Genomic DNA, 20339 nt, shown 5'->3' on the forward strand with positions numbered 1-20339 from the left:
ATGACCCCATACAGATATTTGCCCCATATAATGCTGCACATGGCCCCATACAGATATTTACCCCATATAATGCTGCACATGGCCCCATACAGATATTTGCCCCATATAATGCTGCACATGACCCCATACAGATATTTGCCCCATATAATGCTGCACATGACCCCATACAGATATTTACCCCATATAATGCTGCACATGACCTCATACAGATATTTACCCCATATAATGCTGCACATGGCCTCATACAGATATTTACCCCATATAATGCTGCACATGACCCCATACAGATATTTGCCCCATATAATGCTGCACATGACCCCATACAGATATTTACCCCATATAATGCTGCACATGACCTCATACAGATATTTACCCCATATAATGCTGCACATGGCCTCATACAGATATTTACCCCATATAATGCTGCACATGACCCCATACAGATATTTGCCCCATATAATGCTGCACATGGCCTCATACAGATATTTGCCCCATATAATGCTGCACATGACCCCATACAGATATTTACCCCATATAATGCTGCACATGGCCTCATACAGATATTTACCCCATATAATGCTGCACATGACCCCATACAGATATTTGCCCCATATAATGCTGCACATGGCCTCATACAGATATTTGCCCCATATAATGCTGCACATGGCCCCATACAGATATTTACCCCATATAATGCTGCACATGGCCTCATACAGATATTTACCCCATATAATACTGCACATGACCCCATACAGATATTTGCCCCATATAATGCTGCACATGACCCCATACAGATATTTGCCCCATATAATGCTGCACATGGCCTCATACAGATATTTGCCCCATATAATGCTGCACATGGCCCCATACAGATATTTACCCCATATAATGCTGCACATGGCCCCATACAGATATTTGCCCCATATAATGCTGCACATGACCCCATACAGATATTTGCCCCATATAATGCTGCACATGACCTCATACAGATATTTGCTCCATATAATGCTGCACATGACCCCATACAGATATTTGCTCCATATAATGCTGCACATGACCCCATACAGATATTTACCCCATATAATGCTGCACATGGCCTCATACAGATATTTACCCCATATAATACTGCACATGACCCCATACAGATATTTGCTCCATATAATGCTGCACATGACCCCATACAGATATTTACCCCATATAATGCTGCACATGGCCTCATACAGATATTTGCCCCATATAATACTGCACATGACCCCATACAGATATTTGCCCCATATAATGCTGCACATGACCCCATACAGATATTTACCCCATATAATGCTGCACATGGCCTCATACAGATATTTACCCCATATAATGCTGCACATGACCCCATACAGATATTTGCCCCATATAATGCTGCACATGACCCCATACAGATATTTGCCCCATATAATGCTGCACATGGCCTCATACAGATATTTGCCCCATATAATACTGCACATGGCCCCATACAGATATTTGCTCCATATAATGCTGCACATGACCCCATACAGATATTTACCCCATATAATACTGCACATGACCCCATACAGATATTTGCCCCATATAATGCTGCACATGGCCCCATACAGATATTTGCCCCATATAATGCTGCACATGACCCCATACAGATATTTGCTCCATATAATACTGCACATGACCCCATACAGATATTTGCCCCATATAATGCTGCACATGACCCCATACAGATATTTGCCCCATATAATACTGCACATGGCCCCATACAGATATTTGCTCCATATAATGCTGCACATGACCCCATACAGATATTTGCTCCATATAATGCTGCACATGACCCCATACAGATATTTGCTCCATATAATGCTGCACATGACCCCATACAGATATTTGCCCCATATAATACTGCACATGACCCCATACAGATATTTACCCCATATAATACTGCACATGACCCCATACAGATATTTGCTCCATATAATGCTGCACATGGCCCCATACAGATATTTGCTCCATATAATGCTGCACATGACCCCATACAGATATTTGCTCCATATAATGCTGCACATGGCCCCATACAGATATTTGCTCCATATAATGCTGCACATGGCCCCATACAGATATTTGCTCCATATAATGCTGCACATGACCCCATACAGATATTTGCTCCATATAATGCTGCACATGACCCCATACAGATATTTGCTCCATATAATGCTGCACATGACCCCATACAGATATTTGCCCCATATAATACTGCACATGACCCCATACAGATATTTGCCCCATATAATACTGCACATGACCCCATACAGATATTTACCCCATATAATACTGCACATGACCCCATACAGATATTTACCCCATATAATACTGCACATGACCCCATACAGATATTTGCTCCATATAATGCTGCACATGACCCCATACAGATATTTACCCCATATAATGCTGCACATGACCCCATACAGATATTTACCCCATATAATGCTGCACATGACCCCATACAGATATTTGCTCCATATAATGCTGCACATGACCCCATACAGATATTTACCCCATATAATGCTGCACATGACCCCATACAGATATTTGCCCCATATAATGCTGCACATGACCCCATACAGATATTTGCCCCATATAATGCTGCACATGACCTCATACAGATATTTGCTCCATATAATGCTGCACATGACCCCATACAGATATTTACCCCATATAATACTGCACATGACCCCATACAGATATTTACCCCATATAATGCTGCACATGACCCCATACAGATATTTGCTCCATATAATGCTGCACATGACCCCATACAGATATTTACCCCATATAATACTGCACATGACCCCATACAGATATTTGCCCCATATAATGCTGCACATGGCCCCATACAGATATTTGCCCCATATAATGCTGCACATGACCCCATACAGATATTTGCTCCATATAATGCTGCACATGACCCCATACAGATATTTGCCCCATATAATGCTGCACATGACCCCATACAGATATTTGCTCCATATAATGCTGCACATGACCCCATACAGATATTTGCCCCATATAATGCTGCACATTATGCACAAAACCAGGGATTCAAGCTTCAGGAGGCTAATTTGCATATTCCAGGTGCCTTCTGGGAGAAGCGAAGTCTCCCTAAGCTAGAAGATCGTTGGGTACAGCCGGGACCAGCTGCTTCGAAAGCATCACCAAACCAGGGATTCAAGCTTCAGGAGGCTAATTTGCATATTCCAGGTGCCTTCTGGGAGAAGCGAAGTCTCCCTAAGCTAGAAGATCGTTGGGTACAGCCGGGACCAGCTGCTTCGAAAGCATCACCAAACCAGGGATTCAAGCTTCAGGAGGCTAATTTGCATATTCCAGGTGCCTTCTGGGAGAAGCGAAGTCTCCCTAAGCTAGAAGATCGTTGGGTACAGCCGGGACCAGCTGCTTCGAAAGCATCACCAAACCAGGGATTCAAGCTTCAGGAGGCTAATTTGCATATTCCAGGTGCCTTCTGGGAGAAGCGAAGTCTCCCTAAGCTAGAAGATCGTTGGGTACAGCCGGGACCAGCTGCTTCGAAAGCATCACCAAACCAGGGATTCAAGCTTCAGGAGGCTAATTTGCATATTCCAGGTGCCTTCTGGGAGAAGCGAAGTCTCCCTAAGCTAGAAGATCGTTGGGTACAGCCGGGACCAGCTGCTTCGAAAGCATCACCAAACCAGGGATTCAAGCTTCAGGAGGCTAATTTGCATATTCCAGGTGCCTTCTGGGAGAAGCGAAGTCTCCCTAAGCTAGAAGATCGTTGGGTACAGCCGGGACCAGCTGCTTCGAAAGCATCACCAAACCAGGGATTCAAGCTTCAGGAGGCTAATTTGCATATTCCAGGTGCCTTCTGGGAGAAGCGAAGTCTCCCTAAGCTAGAAGATCGTTGGGTACAGCCGGGACCAGCTGCTTCGAAAGCATCACCAAACCAGGGATTCAAGCTTCAGGAGGCTAATTTGCATATTCCAGGTGCCTTCTGGGAGAAGCGAAGTCTCCCTAAGCTAGAAGATCGTTGGGTACAGCCGGGACCAGCTGCTTCGAAAGCATCACCAAACCAGGGATTCAAGCTTCAGGAGGCTAATTTGCATATTCCAGGTGCCTTCTGGGAGAAGCGAAGTCTCCCTAAGCTAGAAGATCGTTGGGTACAGCCGGGACCAGCTGCTTCGAAAGCATCACCAAACCAGGGATTCAAGCTTCAGGAGGCTAATTTGCATATTCCAGGTGCCTTCTGGGAGAAGCGAAGTCTCCCTAAGCTAGAAGATCGTTGGGTACAGCCGGGACCAGCTGCTTCGAAAGCATCACCAAACCAGGGATTCAAGCTTCAGGAGGCTAATTTGCATATTCCAGGTGCCTTCTGGGAGAAGCGAAGTCTCCCTAAGCTAGAAGATCGTTGGGTACAGCCGGGACCAGCTGCTTCGAAAGCATCACCAAACCAGGGATTCAAGCTTCAGGAGGCTAATTTGCATATTCCAGGTGCCTTCTGGGAGAAGCGAAGTCTCCCTAAGCTAGAAGATCGTTGGGTACAGCCGGGACCAGCTGCTTCGAAAGCATCACCAAACCAGGGATTCAAGCTTCAGGAGGCTAATTTGCATATTCCAGGTGCCTTCTGGGAGAAGCGAAGTCTCCCTAAGCTAGAAGATCGTTGGGTACAGCCGGGACCAGCTGCTTCGAAAGCATCACCAAACCAGGGATTCAAGCTTCAGGAGGCTAATTTGCATATTCCAGGTGCCTTCTGGGAGAAGCGAAGTCTCCCTAAGCTAGAAGATCGTTGGGTACAGCCGGGACCAGCTGCTTCGAAAGCATCACCAAACCAGGGATTCAAGCTTCAGGAGGCTAATTTGCATATTCCAGGTGCCTTCTGGGAGAAGCGAAGTCTCCCTAAGCTAGAAGATCGTTGGGTACAGCCGGGACCAGCTGCTTCGAAAGCATCACCAAACCAGGGATTCAAGCTTCAGGAGGCTAATTTGCATATTCCAGGTGCCTTCTGGGAGAAGCGAAGTCTCCCTAAGCTAGAAGATCGTTGGGTACAGCCGGGACCAGCTGCTTCGAAAGCATCACCAAACCAGGGATTCAAGCTTCAGGAGGCTAATTTGCATATTCCAGGTGCCTTCTGGGAGAAGCGAAGTCTCCCTAAGCTAGAAGATCGTTGGGTACAGCCGGGACCAGCTGCTTCGAAAGCATCACCAAACCAGGGATTCAAGCTTCAGGAGGCTAATTTGCATATTCCAGGTGCCTTCTGGGAGAAGCGAAGTCTCCCTAAGCTAGAAGATCGTTGGGTACAGCCGGGACCAGCTGCTTCGAAAGCATCACCAAACCAGGGATTCAAGCTTCAGGAGGCTAATTTGCATATTCCAGGTGCCTTCTGGGAGAAGCGAAGTCTCCCTAAGCTAGAAGATCGTTGGGTACAGCCGGGACCAGCTGCTTCGAAAGCATCACCAAACCAGGGATTCAAGCTTCAGGAGGCTAATTTGCATATTCCAGGTGCCTTCTGGGAGAAGCGAAGTCTCCCTAAGCTAGAAGATCGTTGGGTACAGCCGGGACCAGCTGCTTCGAAAGCATCACCAAACCAGGGATTCAAGCTTCAGGAGGCTAATTTGCATATTCCAGGTGCCTTCTGGGAGAAGCGAAGTCTCCCTAAGCTAGAAGATCGTTGGGTACAGCCGGGACCAGCTGCTTCGAAAGCATCACCAAACCAGGGATTCAAGCTTCAGGAGGCTAATTTGCATATTCCAGGTGCCTTCTGGGAGAAGCGAAGTCTCCCTAAGCTAGAAGATCGTTGGGTACAGCCGGGACCAGCTGCTTCGAAAGCATCACCAAACCAGGGATTCAAGCTTCAGGAGGCTAATTTGCATATTCCAGGTGCCTTCTGGGAGAAGCGAAGTCTCCCTAAGCTAGAAGATCGTTGGGTACAGCCGGGACCAGCTGCTTCGAAAGCATCACCAAACCAGGGATTCAAGCTTCAGGAGGCTAATTTGCATATTCCAGGTGCCTTCTGGGAGAAGCGAAGTCTCCCTAAGCTAGAAGATCGTTGGGTACAGCCGGGACCAGCTGCTTCGAAAGCATCACCAAACCAGGGATTCAAGCTTCAGGAGGCTAATTTGCATATTCCAGGTGCCTTCTGGGAGAAGCGAAGTCTCCCTAAGCTAGAAGATCGTTGGGTACAGCCGGGACCAGCTGCTTCGAAAGCATCACCAAACCAGGGATTCAAGCTTCAGGAGGCTAATTTGCATATTCCAGGTGCCTTCTGGGAGAAGCGAAGTCTCCCTAAGCTAGAAGATCGTTGGGTACAGCCGGGACCAGCTGCTTCGAAAGCATCACCAAACCAGGGATTCAAGCTTCAGGAGGCTAATTTGCATATTCCAGGTGCCTTCTGGGAGAAGCGAAGTCTCCCTAAGCTAGAAGATCGTTGGGTACAGCCGGGACCAGCTGCTTCGAAAGCATCACCAAACCAGGGATTCAAGCTTCAGGAGGCTAATTTGCATATTCCAGGTGCCTTCTGGGAGAAGCGAAGTCTCCCTAAGCTAGAAGATCGTTGGGTACAGCCGGGACCAGCTGCTTCGAAAGCATCACCAAACCAGGGATTCAAGCTTCAGGAGGCTAATTTGCATATTCCAGGTGCCTTCTGGGAGAAGCGAAGTCTCCCTAAGCTAGAAGATCGTTGGGTACAGCCGGGACCAGCTGCTTCGAAAGCATCACCAAACCAGGGATTCAAGCTTCAGGAGGCTAATTTGCATATTCCAGGTGCCTTCTGGGAGAAGCGAAGTCTCCCTAAGCTAGAAGATCGTTGGGTACAGCCGGGACCAGCTGCTTCGAAAGCATCACCAAACCGCGCGCCTTACGGCGCGCGAATTTTTGCCTGTAGGACATTATTGCAAGAGAGCTTGGCTGAGTAGATTACACAAGAAGGAAAACACACAGCAAGTCAGCAGGATCTAGGAGCAACATGGCAGATGTGACAACCTACATGGTGAGCTGCAGCATGTGCTACATGTTCACAGATCGACCAGAAGAAGAATTAAATTTCACCTGTCAGAAGTGTAGACTAGTGGCCCTTTTAGAAGAAAAGGTGCGGGGTCTGGAAGAAAGAATAGCAACTTTGAAACTCATCAAAGAGAATGAAGACTTTCTAGACAGAACAGAAGCATCTCTACTGGTCACAGAAGGTGCAAAAAGTGTCAGAGAACCTCCAAAAGCAGATGAGTGGAAGCATGTGACCAAAAGAAGCAAGAAGACCATGGAGAAATCACCAACCACACAACTGAAGAACCGATATCAAATCTTTGTAGAGGATGAAGATGGCACACCTAAGAATGAAGCAATACCAGCAAGCAAAAAAGAAAAGGGCACACAGCAACAAGTGACAGCAAAAAGTACAGCCAAGAAGCAACGAAGAGTGGTGGTGGTGGGAGACTCACTACTGAGAGGCACAGAAGCAGCCATCTGCAGACCGGACATAACTGCAAGAGAAGTATGCTGCCTTCCAGGTGCGATGATCAAGGATGTGACCGATAGGATACCAAAGCTCTTCAGCTCCAAGGACGTCCACCTATTTCTTATGATACATGTTGGCACCAATGACACGGCAAGGAAGGACCTACCGACAATCTGCAAGGACTTTGAAGAGTTGGGGAAGAAAGTAAAGGAACTGGATGCACAGGTAGTTTTTTCTTCTATCCTTCCAGTAGATGGGCATGGCACCAGGAGATGGAACAGGATCCTTGATGCAAACAACTGGCTAAGACGATGGTGCAGACAACAAGGATTCGGATTCCTGGACCACGGTGTGAATTACTTGTACGATGGACTCCTCGCCAGAGACGGACTACACCTCAACAAACCTGGGAAACACACATTCGCCAGAAGACTCGCTACACTCATCAGGAGGGCGTTAAACTAGAAGAAGAGGGGACGGGAAGAAAAACATTAGACTCGAACAAAGACGACCCAGGAAAACATACTCAGAAGGGAGGTAAGAACATTTCTAAAACAATCCACAGTGAGGAGATTGGAACAAAACAAAATCCTCTAAACTGCATGCTCGCAAACGCCAGAAGCCTGACAAACAAGATGGAAGAACTAGAAGCAGAAATATCTACAGGTAACTTTGACATAGTGGGAATAACCGAGACATGGTTAGATGAAAGCTATGACTGGGCAGTCAACTTACAGGGTTACAGTCTGTTTAGAAAGGATCGTAAAAATCGGAGAGGAGGAGGGGTTTGTCTCTATGTAAAGTCTTGTCTAAAGTCCACTTTAAGGGAGGATATTAGCGAAGGGAATGAGGATGTCGAGTCCATATGGGTTGAAATTCATGGAGGGAAAAATGGTAACAAAATTCTCATTGGGGTCTGTTACAAACCCCCAAATATAACAGAAACCATGGAAAGTCTACTTCTAAAGCAGATAGATGAAGCTGCAACCCATAATGAGGTCCTGGTTATGGGGGACTTTAACTACCCGGATATTAACTGGGAAACAGAAACCTGTGAAACCCATAAAGGCAACAGGTTTCTGCTAATAACCAAGAAAAATTATCTTTCACAATTGGTGCAGAATCCAACCAGAGGAGCAGCACTTTTAGACCTAATACTATCTAATAGACCTGACAGAATAACAAATCTGCAGGTGGTTGGGCATTTAGGAAATAGCGACCACAATATTGTGCAGTTTCACCTGTCTTTCACTAGGGGGACTTGTCAGGGAGTCACAAAAACATTGAACTTTAGGAAGGCAAAGTTTGAACAGCTTAGAGATGCCCTTAATCTGGTAGACTGGGACAATATCCTCAGAAATGAGAATACAGATAATAAATGGGAAATGTTTAAGAACATCCTAAATAGGCAGTGTAAGCGGTTTATACCTTGTGGGAATAAAAGGACTAGAAATAGGAAAAACCCAATGTGGCTAAACAAAGAAGTAAGGCAGGCAATTAACAGTAAAAAGAAAGCATTTGCACTACTAAAGCAGGATGGCACCATTGAAGCTCTAAAAAACTATAGGGAGAAAAATACTTTATCTAAAAAACTAATTAAAGCTGCCAAAAAGGAAACAGAGAAGCACATTGCTAAAGAGAGTAAAACTAATCCCAAACTGTTCTTCAACTATATCAATAGTAAAAGAATAAAAACTGAAAATGTAGGCCCCTTAAAAAATAGTGAGGAAAGAATGGTTGTAGATGACGAGGAAAAAGCTAACATATTAAACACCTTCTTCTCCACGGTATTCACGGTGGAAAATGAAATGCTAGGTGAAATCCCAAGAAACAATGAAAACCCTATATTAAGGGTCACCAATCTAACCCAAGAAGAGGTGCGAAACCGGCTAAATAAGATTAAAATAGATAAATCTCCAGGTCCGGATGGCATACACCCACGAGTACTAAGAGAACTAAGTAATGTAATAGATAAACCATTATTTCTTATTTTTAGTGACTCTATAGCGACAGGGTCTGTTCCGCAGGACTGGCGCATAGCAAATGTGGTGCCAATATTCAAAAAGGGCTCTAAAAGTGAACCTGGAAATTATAGGCCAGTAAGTCTAACCTCTATTGTTGGTAAAATATTTGAAGGGTTTCTGAGGGATGTTATTCTGGATTATCTCAATGAGAATAACTGTTTAACTCCATATCAGCATGGGTTTATGAGAAATCGCTCCTGTCAAACCAATCTAATCAGTTTTTATGAAGAGGTAAGCTACAGACTGGACCACGGTGAGTCATTGGACGTGGTATATCTCGATTTTTCCAAAGCGTTTGATACCGTGCCACACAAGAGGTTGGTACACAAAATGAGAATGCTTGGTCTGGGGGAAAATGTGTGTAAATGGGTTAGTAACTGGCTTAGTGATAGAAAGCAGAGGGTGGTTATAAATGGTATAGTCTCTAACTGGGTCGCTGTGACCAGTGGGGTACCGCAGGGGTCAGTATTGGGACCTGTTCTCTTCAACATATTCATTAATGATCTGGTAGAAGGTTTACACAGTAAAATATCGATATTTGCAGATGATACAAAACTATGTAAAGCAGTTAATACAAGAGAAGATAGTATTCTGCTACAGATGGATCTGGATAAGTTGGAAACTTGGGCTGAAAGGTGGCAGATGAGGTTTAACAATGATAAATGTAAGGTTATACACATGGGAAGAGGGAATCAATATCACCATTACACACTGAACGGGAAACCACTGGGTAAATCTGACAGGGAGAAGGACTTGGGGATCCTAGTTAATGATAAACTTACCTGGAGCAGCCAGTGCCAGGCAGCAGCTGCCAAGGCAAACAGGATCATGGGGTGCATTAAAAGAGGTCTGGATACACATGATGAGAGCATTATACTGCCTCTGTACAAATCCCTAGTTAGACCGCACATGGAGTACTGTGTCCAGTTTTGGGCACCGGTGCTCAGGAAGGATATAATGGAACTAGAGAGAGTACAAAGGAGGGCAACAAAATTAATAAAGGGGATGGGAGAACTACAATACCCAGATAGATTAGCGAAATTAGGATTATTTAGTCTAGAAAAAAGACGACTGAGGGGCGATCTAATAACCATGTATAAGTATATAAGGGGACAATACAAATATCTCGCTGAGGATCTGTTTATACCAAGGAAGGTGACGGGCACAAGGGGGCATTCTTTGCGTCTGGAGGAGAGAAGGTTTTTCCACCAACATAGAAGAGGATTCTTTACTGTTAGGGCAGTGAGAATCTGGAATTGCTTGCCTGAGGAGGTGGTGATGGCGAACTCAGTCGAGGGGTTCAAGAGAGGCCTGGATGTCTTCCTGGAGCAGAACAATATTGTATCATACAATTATTAGGTTCTGTAGAAGGACGTAGATCTGGGGATTTATTATGATGGAATATAGGCTGAACTGGATGGACAAATGTCTTTTTTCGGCCTTACTAACTATGTTACTATGTTACTATGTTACATGGCCCCATACAGATATTTGCCCCATATAATGCTGCACATGACCCCATACAGATATTTACCCCATATAATGCTGCACATGGCCCCATACAGATATTTGCCCCATATAATGCTGCACATGACCCCATACAGATATTTGCCCCATATAATGCTGCACATGACCCCATACAGATATTTGCCCCATATAATGCTGCACATGACCCCATACAGATATTTACCCCATATAATACTGCACATGACCCCATACAGATATTTGCCCCATATAATGCTGCACATGGCCCCATACAGATATTTGCCCCATATAATGCTGCACATGACCCCATACAGATATTTGCCCCATATAATGCTGCACATGGCCCCATACAGATATTTGCCCCATATAATGCTGCACATGACCCCATACAGATATTTACCCCATATAATGCTGCACATGACCCCATACAGATATCTGCCCCATATAATACTGCACATGGCCCCATACAGATATCTGCCCCATATAATACTGCACATGGCCCCATACAGATATTTACCCCATATAATACTGCACATGGCCCCATACAGATATTTGCCCCATATAATGCTGCACATGACCCCATACAGATATTTGCCCCATATAATGCTGCACATGACCCCATACAGATATTTACCCCATATAATGCTGCACATGACCCCATACAGATATTTACCCCATATAATGCTGCACATGACCCCATACAGATATTTACCCCATATAATGCTGCACATGACCCCATACAGATATTTGCCCCATATAATGCTGCACATGACCCCATACAGATATTTACCCCATATAATGCTGCACATGACCCCATACAGATATTTACCCCATATAATGCTGCACATGGCCCCATACAGATATTTGCCCCATATAATGCTGCACATAACCCCATACAGATATTTACCCCATATAATGCTGCACATGACCCCATACAGATATCTGCCCCATATAATACTGCACATGGCCCCATACAGATATCTGCCCCATATAATACTGCACATGACCCCATACAGATATTTGCCCCATATAATACTGCACATGGCCCCATACAGATATTTGCTCCATATAATACTGCACATGACCCCATACAGATATTTGCCCCATATAATGCTGCACATGACCCCATACAGATATTTACCCCATATAATGCTGCACATGACCCCATACAGATATTTACCCCATATAATACTGCACATGGCCCCATACAGATATCTGCCCCATATAATACTGCACATGACCCCATACAGATATTTGCCCCATATAATACTGCACATGACCCCATACAGATATTTGCCCCATATAATGCTGATTATGGCCACATAAGATGCTGCATACAGATATTTGCCCCATATAATGCTGCACATGACCCCATACAGATATTTGTCCCATATAATGCTGCACATGACCCCATACAGATATTTGCCCCATATAATGCTGATTATGGCCACATAAGATGCTGCATACAGACATTTGCCCCATATGCTGTTGCTACGATTAAAAAAAAAAATAAATCACATACTCACCTCTCAGGCCCCCGGCACTTGCTACAGGTCCTTCTCAAAAAATTAGCATATAGTGTTAAATTTCATTATTTACCATAATGTAATGACTACAATTAAACTTTCATATATTATAGATTCATTATCCACCAACTGAAATTTGTCAGGTCTTTTATTGTTTTAATACTGATGATTTTGGCATACAACTCCTGATAACCCAAAAAACCTGTCTCAATAAATTAGCATATCAAGAAAAGGTTCTCTAAACGACCTATTACCCTAATCTTCTGAATCAACTAATTAACTCTAAACACATGCAAAAGATACCTGAGGCTTTTATAAACTCCCTGCCTGGTTCATTACTCAAAACCCCCATCATGGGTAAGACTAGCGACCTGACAGATGTCAAGAAGGCCATCATTGACACCCTCAAGCAAGAGGGTAAGACCCAGAAAGAAATTTCTCTACAAATAGGCTGTTCCCAGAGTGCTGTATCAAGGCACCTCAATGGTAAGTCTGTTGGAAGGAAACAATGTGGCAGAAAACGCTGTACAACGAGAAGAGAAGACCGGACCCTGAGGAAGATTGTGGAGAAGGACCGATTCCAGACCTTGGGGAACCTGAGGAAGCAGTGGACTGAGTCTGGTGTGGAAACATCCAGAGCCACCGTGCACAGGCGTGTGCAGGAAATGGGCTACAGGTGCCGCATTCCCCAGGTAAAGCCACTTTTGAACCATAAACAGCGGCAGAGGCGCCTGACCTGGGCTACAGAGAAGCAGCACTGGACTGTTGCTAAGTGGTCCCAAGTACTTTTTTCTGATGAAAGCAAATTTTGCATGTCATTCGGAAATCAAGGTGCCAGAGTCTGGAGGAAGACTGGGGAGAAGGAAATGCCAAAATGCCTGAAGTCCAGTGTCAAGTACCCACAGTCAGTGATGGTGTGGGGTGCCATGTCAGCTGCTGGTGTTGGTCCACTGTGTTTCATCAAGGGCAGGGTCAATGCAGCTAGCTATCAGGAGATTTTGGAGCACTTCATGCTTCCATCGGCTGAAATGCTTTATGGAGATGAAGATTTCATTTTTCAGCACGACCTGGCACCTGCTCACAGTGCCAAAACCACTGGTAAATGGTTTACTGACCATGGTATTACTGTGCTCAATTGGCCTGCCAACTCTCCTGACCTGAACCCCATAGAGAATCTGTGGGATATTGTGAAGAGAAAGTTGAGAGACGCAAGACCCAACACTCTGGATGAGCTTAAGGCCGCTATTGAAGCATCCTGGGCCTCCATAACATCTCAGCAGTGTCACAGGCTGATTGCCTCCATGCCACGCCGCATTGAAGCAGTCATTTCTGCCAAAGGATTCCCCACCAAGTATTGAGTGCATAACTGAACATTATTATTTGTTGGTTTTTTTGTTTGTTATTAAAAAACACTTTTATTTGATTGGATGGGTGAAATATGCTAATTTATTGAGACAGGTTTTTTGGGTTATCAGGAGTTGGATGCCAAAATCATCAGTATTAAAACAATAAAAGACCTGACAAATTTCAGTTGGTGGATAATGAATCTATAATATATGAAAGTTTAATTGTAATCATTACATTATGGTAAATAATGAAATTTAACACTATATGCTAATTTTTTGAGAAGGACCTGTATATTCACCTGCTCCCCGTTCCACCGCTGACCGTCGCTGTGTCTTCCCGCTGACCGTCGCAATGCGTTATACTCACCTGCTCCTGGCGCGGTCCCTTCATGTCTGTTCCCCGGCGCCGACAGCTTCTTCCTGTAGTGAGCGGTCACATGGTACCGCTCATTACAGTAATGAATATACGGCTCCACCCCTATGGGAGTGGTCGGGTCCACATTCATTACTGTAATGAGCGGTACCATGTGACCGCTCACTACAGGAAAAAGCTGCCGGCGCCCAGGAACCAGGGACTGCGCCAGGAGCAGGTGAGTATTATTACACAGCTCTGCTCCCCCTCCCCTGCCGACCCCTGGGAATGACACGAGTATAAGCCGAGAGGGGCAATTTCAGCCTAAAAAAATGGGCTGAAATTCTTGGCTTATACTCGAGTATATACGGTATGTGGCTAAGTGGAAGCCAAGAGCATCATTACCCCCCGCTTTCTCTTACAGGCCCATCATAATATTTATCTTCAAGTGATTTTCTAACTTGTCGGCACATTCTACGTACGCTGTCATTTTACATTGTAATTCACAGACCAAGGCAGATAACGATCATCATCTTCTAATCCCAGGGGTTAGGTGGATCATCAAGTTTGTAAGTTCTATATTAAAAGGGCTGCAGGGTGGAGGAGAATGTTGTGGTCTAGAGGCAAAATAGTGATCACACGATTGTGATACGGCTGGACTACACCACCGATAAAGCAGCCACAGCCGGGGACTGAGGAGAATCTGTGACCTCTCTGCATTTAGTGGTTACTACTCACCTGGGTAGCCATATGTAGGAATCTCCTCTTTACACCGCTCATCCCCCCTCACATAGGTCTCTGTAGTATTATTATGGGTCAGATCTTCACCCTGAAACAAATATTGTAAAAGTCACCGACAGATGGAGAAGTCCCATCTATGATCAGCTCTAATCCTGCCGTCTCCACCGCTCTCATCACACGAGTATAAAACATATAATACTGGAGGATAAAACAAGACCGAGCACAAGACCTTCACCAGCGTCTACACATCATAGGGGAGATCTCCTGACACCTTCTCTCCATCTACCTGATGGTCCTGAGGAGCATTGGGATCTTCTTGGTTACAGTCCTGTGGAAGAAGAGGACGGGGACATCTCTCTGGTGTTGTCCTCTTACTGGATAGATCTGGAGGAAACACATACAGGGACTGAATTCATTCTTTACATACAGATAATTATAGGCCGTGTGTATTTAGTCCTATTACCTGGAGATGTGAGGGGCTGGGGAACCTCCATCGTGACGTCCTCGTACAGATCTCTGTGTCCTTCTAAATACTCCCACTCCTCCATGGAGAAATAGACAGCGACATCCTGACACCTTATAGGAACCTGACACATACAATGATCCCGTCATCCCCCGATCCCTTCATAGTGTTACTGTATAATGTCCCAGCATTCCCAGCAGTGTCACCTCTCCAGTCAGCAGCTCAATCATCTTGTAGATGAGTTCTAGGATCTTCTGGTCATTGATGTCCTCATGGATCAGGGGGTGAGGTGGAGGCCCCGTGATTGGGCTCAGGGGTCTTCCCCATCCCTCAGACACAGGGTCCTGACAGCGATCACTAGAGGTCTTCTTCACCACTGTGTAATCCTGGTAATGGAGAGACACATTAATAAATCTCACTACAGACATTTCCGGAGTCCTCACCTCTCCAGTTCTGTCCATCTGTTATTCCCATAGATAAGAATGATGTAATGTGACGTCATCAGAATCTCTCACCTCTCCAGTAAGCCGGAAGAGGATCTCTAGGGTGAGGTGTAATATCCTCTCCGCCATCTTGTCTCTGTCCATATCCATCACTGATGGGTAAATCAGGACAATTCTCTTCTGTAGAAGATCTTCACTGAGAGGATCCGATATTGTAGAGACCTGAATGAGAAGATGAGCGATGTAACATCAGAAGAATCCTGTAATAATACAATTACTGGAGATAATAAGGGAAACATACGAGGAGATTTATTATTTTACAGGATTTAGTTTCCTTCTTTACATCTACTAATAAATCCTATATATTTAGGCCACAGACAACAAGCAGTTTCCTCCTCGGAGTCGGCAGCTGAATACGTTCCTCATAGACTCATCTTCCATAACGCTAATTCTCGTCTCATTTACCGACCCTGGAATCGGCATTAGTAATACTGCAGGAGATATTCATTACACGCGACATGAGAAATAACTACTTCATGATGAGGACGACATCTTCATCTTCTACTACGGCTCTAGAGACAGATGTGGCCAGAGTCGGTCACTGACTCCATCACCACCGGCCTCTATATGAAGATTTCCCGTCTTCCCCGCACTGGAATCTTCTATCACGTTAGATCTCAGCTCTGATTCACACACAAGTTTGAGGCTTTTATAAAAGATTTTATGTTTCCACAATGAACGCGGACAGAAATGATCTGATCCCAAAGTCTCCATGTACAGGGATTTATGGGGTTTATTTCTGGCCTTAGGCTTTCCTAGATTACAGGAAAAACACCAGAAAAAAAACAGATATTGAAATGTTTCTAAACAAAATTGGCTCCAACAATTCTTGTAAGAAGAAAAACATAAAAAAAGCTGAAGGCACATTTTGTTATTTTTTAACACGTTAAACATTTATCTAAAAGAAATTAATTTTTTTGTGCCCCAGAACATAGATGTGCTCATCAGGGACGGCACAGATGAGGCTTCAACAAAAACCCTGGCAGTTTATCCACTTGCTGCTGTGAAAAGCAAACATGGCGTCTAAGAAGGTGACAGAGTTTGGCTGAATGTCCATCGCCCCCAAGTACTCGATAGTATGGGGCGGCCTAGTTATTACGATACTTACATGCCTAATAATGAAGGTCTATTAGGCCGGGCCAGAGGCAGCGTCCAATAGGTTACCTTTTAACGCCCCCATACTCAGTAGACTAAAGTTCCATGAAATCACTGATTTCGGGGGTTTGGGCGACTATATAATGTATTTGGGGGCCTCCCGACAGATGATGTCAGGGCAGAGAAGGATCGGACATCCTGAATTTCAGAGGATAATCCGTTTGTTCCTCCTGTAGATAATCCTCCGCTAGAGGAGTCTGGAGGCGACTCTCTCATACAGACCCCAGGAAAGCTGGAATATTTGTGTGTATGGGGGAGTCGGGAGAGATGGCCGTCTGCCAAATGACCGTTCAGCCAACTCTTATCTCATGTGTATGGGGCCGTTAGTGTTACAGTGACAGCAGTGATGATACACGGCACTACAGTAGTACAGGGCATCACCGGAGCCATCAGAGGCTTGGATGTTGTGTGATCGCACTGATCACAGGGGTTTAATAAAGGTTTAAAATAAGGTTTAAAGTGGCAAAAAAATCACAGATTTATCAACAAGGAATATCTGTCACTATAGAGAAAACAGAGTCACTGCACAATGTTAGTTAAGGTACCGTCACATTAAGCGACGCTGCAGCGATCTAGACAACGATGCCGGCAACCAACGATCCCAAAGTCCCCGGGTAACCAGGGTAAACATCGGGTTACTAAGCGCAGGGTCGCGCTTAGCAACCCGATGTTTACCCTGGTTACCATTGTAAAAGTAAAAAAAAAAACACTACATACTTACCTTCCTGTCGCGTCCCCCAGCGTCAGCTTCACTGCACTGTGTAAGCGCGCTGGCCGGAAAGCAGAGCGGTGACGTCACCGCTGTGCTCTGCTTTACGGCCGGCCGGTGCTGACACTGGGGGACGCAGGGAAGCTGACGCTGAGGAACGTGACAGGAATGTAAGTATGTAGTGTTTTTTTTTTTTACTTTTACAATGGTAACCAGGGTAAACATCGGGTTACTAAGCGCGGACTTACTAAAGTCCTGGACTTTCCCCAGCGACCAACGATCTCCCAGCAGGGGCCTGATCGTTGGTCGCTGTCACGCATAACGATTTCGTTAACGATATCATTGCTACGTCACAAAAAGCAACATAGTAACATAGTTAGTAAGTAAGTAACATAGTTAGTAAGGCCGAAAAAAGACATTTGTCCATCCAGTTCAGCCTATATTCCATCATAATAAATCCCCAGATCTACGTCCTTCTACAGAACCTAATAATTGTATGATACAATATTGTTCTGCTCCAGGAAGACATCCAGGCCTCTCTTGAACCCCTCGACTGAGTTCGCCATCACCACCTCCTCAGGCAAGCAATTCCAGATTCTCACTGCCCTAACAGTAAAGAATCCTCTTCTATGTTGGTGGAAAAACCTTCTCTCCTCCAGACGCAAAGAATGCCCCCTTGTGCCCGTCACCTTCCTTGGTATAAACAGATCCTCAGCGAGATATTTGTATTGTCCCCTTATATACTTATACATGGTTATTAGATCGCCCCTCAGTCGTCTTTTTTCTAGACTAAATAATCCTAATTTCGCTAATCTATCTGGGTATTGTAGTTCTCCCATCCCCTTTATTAATTTTGTTGCCCTCCTTTGTACTCTCTCTAGTTCCATTATATCGTTAACGATATTGTTATGTGTGACTGTACCTGTTAGTCTCGCCTATAACAACTTCATTTTAACCTATTATCGTATACACAGTGGGGTAGATAGAAATCACTACAGCCCCCCAACTTGAAGGCAAAATATATTTGTCTGAGTCATATCTCTTGACTCTGCAGACTGCCTGCTGCTAATGTACTTGGCAGGCCCAGACCAGATGGTATGGAGATGAATTAGGGAGACCAAAGTCCGAAAATAAACTTTCCTTTATTTAACAAGAACTTGATGAGAAGTCCACTCCAGAATCCAGTACAAAACTACTACCCTCATCCACAAAGCACTCCATGGCTCAGCACCACCCTACATCTCCTCTCTGGTCTCAGTCTACCACCCTACCCATGCCCTCTGCTCCCCTAATGACCTGAGGTTAACATCCTCAATAATCAGAACCTCCCACTCCCGTCTCCAAGACTTTTCACATGCTGCGCCAATTCTTTGGAATGCACTACCCAGGTTAATATGATTAATCCCCACAGTTTTAAGCGTGCCCTAAAAACGCATTTGTTCAGACTGGCCTAACGCCTCAACGCATTAACCTAACTATTTAAAAAAAAAAAAAAAAACGCATTAACCTAACTATTTAAAAAAAAAAATAAAAAATTAAACCATAATCAGGTTCCTCGTATCATGTTCTCATACACTTTATGCAGTTATTAGCCCTCTGTGTCTGTACTGCTACATACTTAGGCTGATAACTGGTTCATGCAGCTTTACATGAACACACGATCCTTACACTATGGCTGGTCCGAACAACGAAAGCAATTGTTACCGTCCACCTCTTGTGCCTCCCCTTTTCCTCATAGATTGTAAGCTTGCAATAAGCGGGGCCCTCATTCCTCTTGTATCTGGTGAGCGGGGCCCTCACTCCTCTTGTATCTGGTGGCCGGGGCCCTCACTCCTCTTGGTATCTGGTGGTCGGGGCCCTCACTCCTCTTGTGTCTGGTGGTCGGGGCCCTCACTCCTCTTGGTATCTGGTGGTCGGGGCCCTCACTCCTCCTGTATCTGGTGATCGGGGCCCTCACTCCTCTTGTATCTGGTGGCCGGGGCCCTCACTCCTCTTGGTATCTGATGGTCGGGGCCCTCACTCCTCCTGTATCTGGTGGCCGGGGCCCTCACTCCTCTTGGTATCTGGTGGTCGGGGCCCTCACTCCTCTTGGTATTTGGTGATCGGGGCCCTCACTCCTCCTGTATCTGGTGAGCGGGGCCCTCACTCCTCTTGTATCTGGTGGCCGGGGCCCTCACTCCTCTTGGTATCTGGTGGTCGGGGCCCTCACTCCTCCTGTATCTGGTGATCGGGGCCCTCACTCCTCTTGTATCTGGTGGCCGGGGCCCTCACTCCTCTTGGTATCTGGTGGTCGGGGCCCTCACTCCTCCTATATCTGGTGGCCGGGGCCCTCACTCCTCTTGGTATCTGGTGGTCGGGGCCCTCACTCCTCTTGGTATCTGGTGATCGGGGTCCTCACTCCTCCTGTATCTGGTGATCGGGGCCCTCACTCCTCTTGGTATCTGGTGATCAGGGCCCTCACTCCTCTTGGTATCTGGTGATCGGGGCCCTCACTCCTCTTGGTATCTGGTGGTCGGGGCCCTCACTCCTCTTGTATCTGGTGGCCGGGGCCCTCA

The 20339-nt window shown here is 45.4% G+C and overlaps 1 protein-coding gene across 1 annotated transcript in view; it reads right to left on the minus strand.

Annotated features, from left to right (window-relative positions):
- The window catches only part of LOC138672441 (uncharacterized), a 654503-nt gene that overhangs the window by 234803 nt on the left and 399361 nt on the right, over positions 1-20339 (minus strand). Inside the window, exons 15-16 of the mRNA XM_069760413.1 lie at positions 15241-15338; positions 14952-15042 (exon numbers count right to left, since the gene is read on the minus strand). Of these exons, the coding sequence (XP_069616514.1) occupies positions 14952-15042; positions 15241-15338 (189 nt within the window). The remainder of the gene's footprint in view (positions 1-14951; positions 15043-15240; positions 15339-20339) is intronic.

Source organism: Ranitomeya imitator, chromosome 3 (assembly GCF_032444005.1).
Source record: "Ranitomeya imitator isolate aRanImi1 chromosome 3, aRanImi1.pri, whole genome shotgun sequence".
NCBI lineage: Eukaryota > Metazoa > Chordata > Amphibia > Anura > Dendrobatidae > Ranitomeya > Ranitomeya imitator.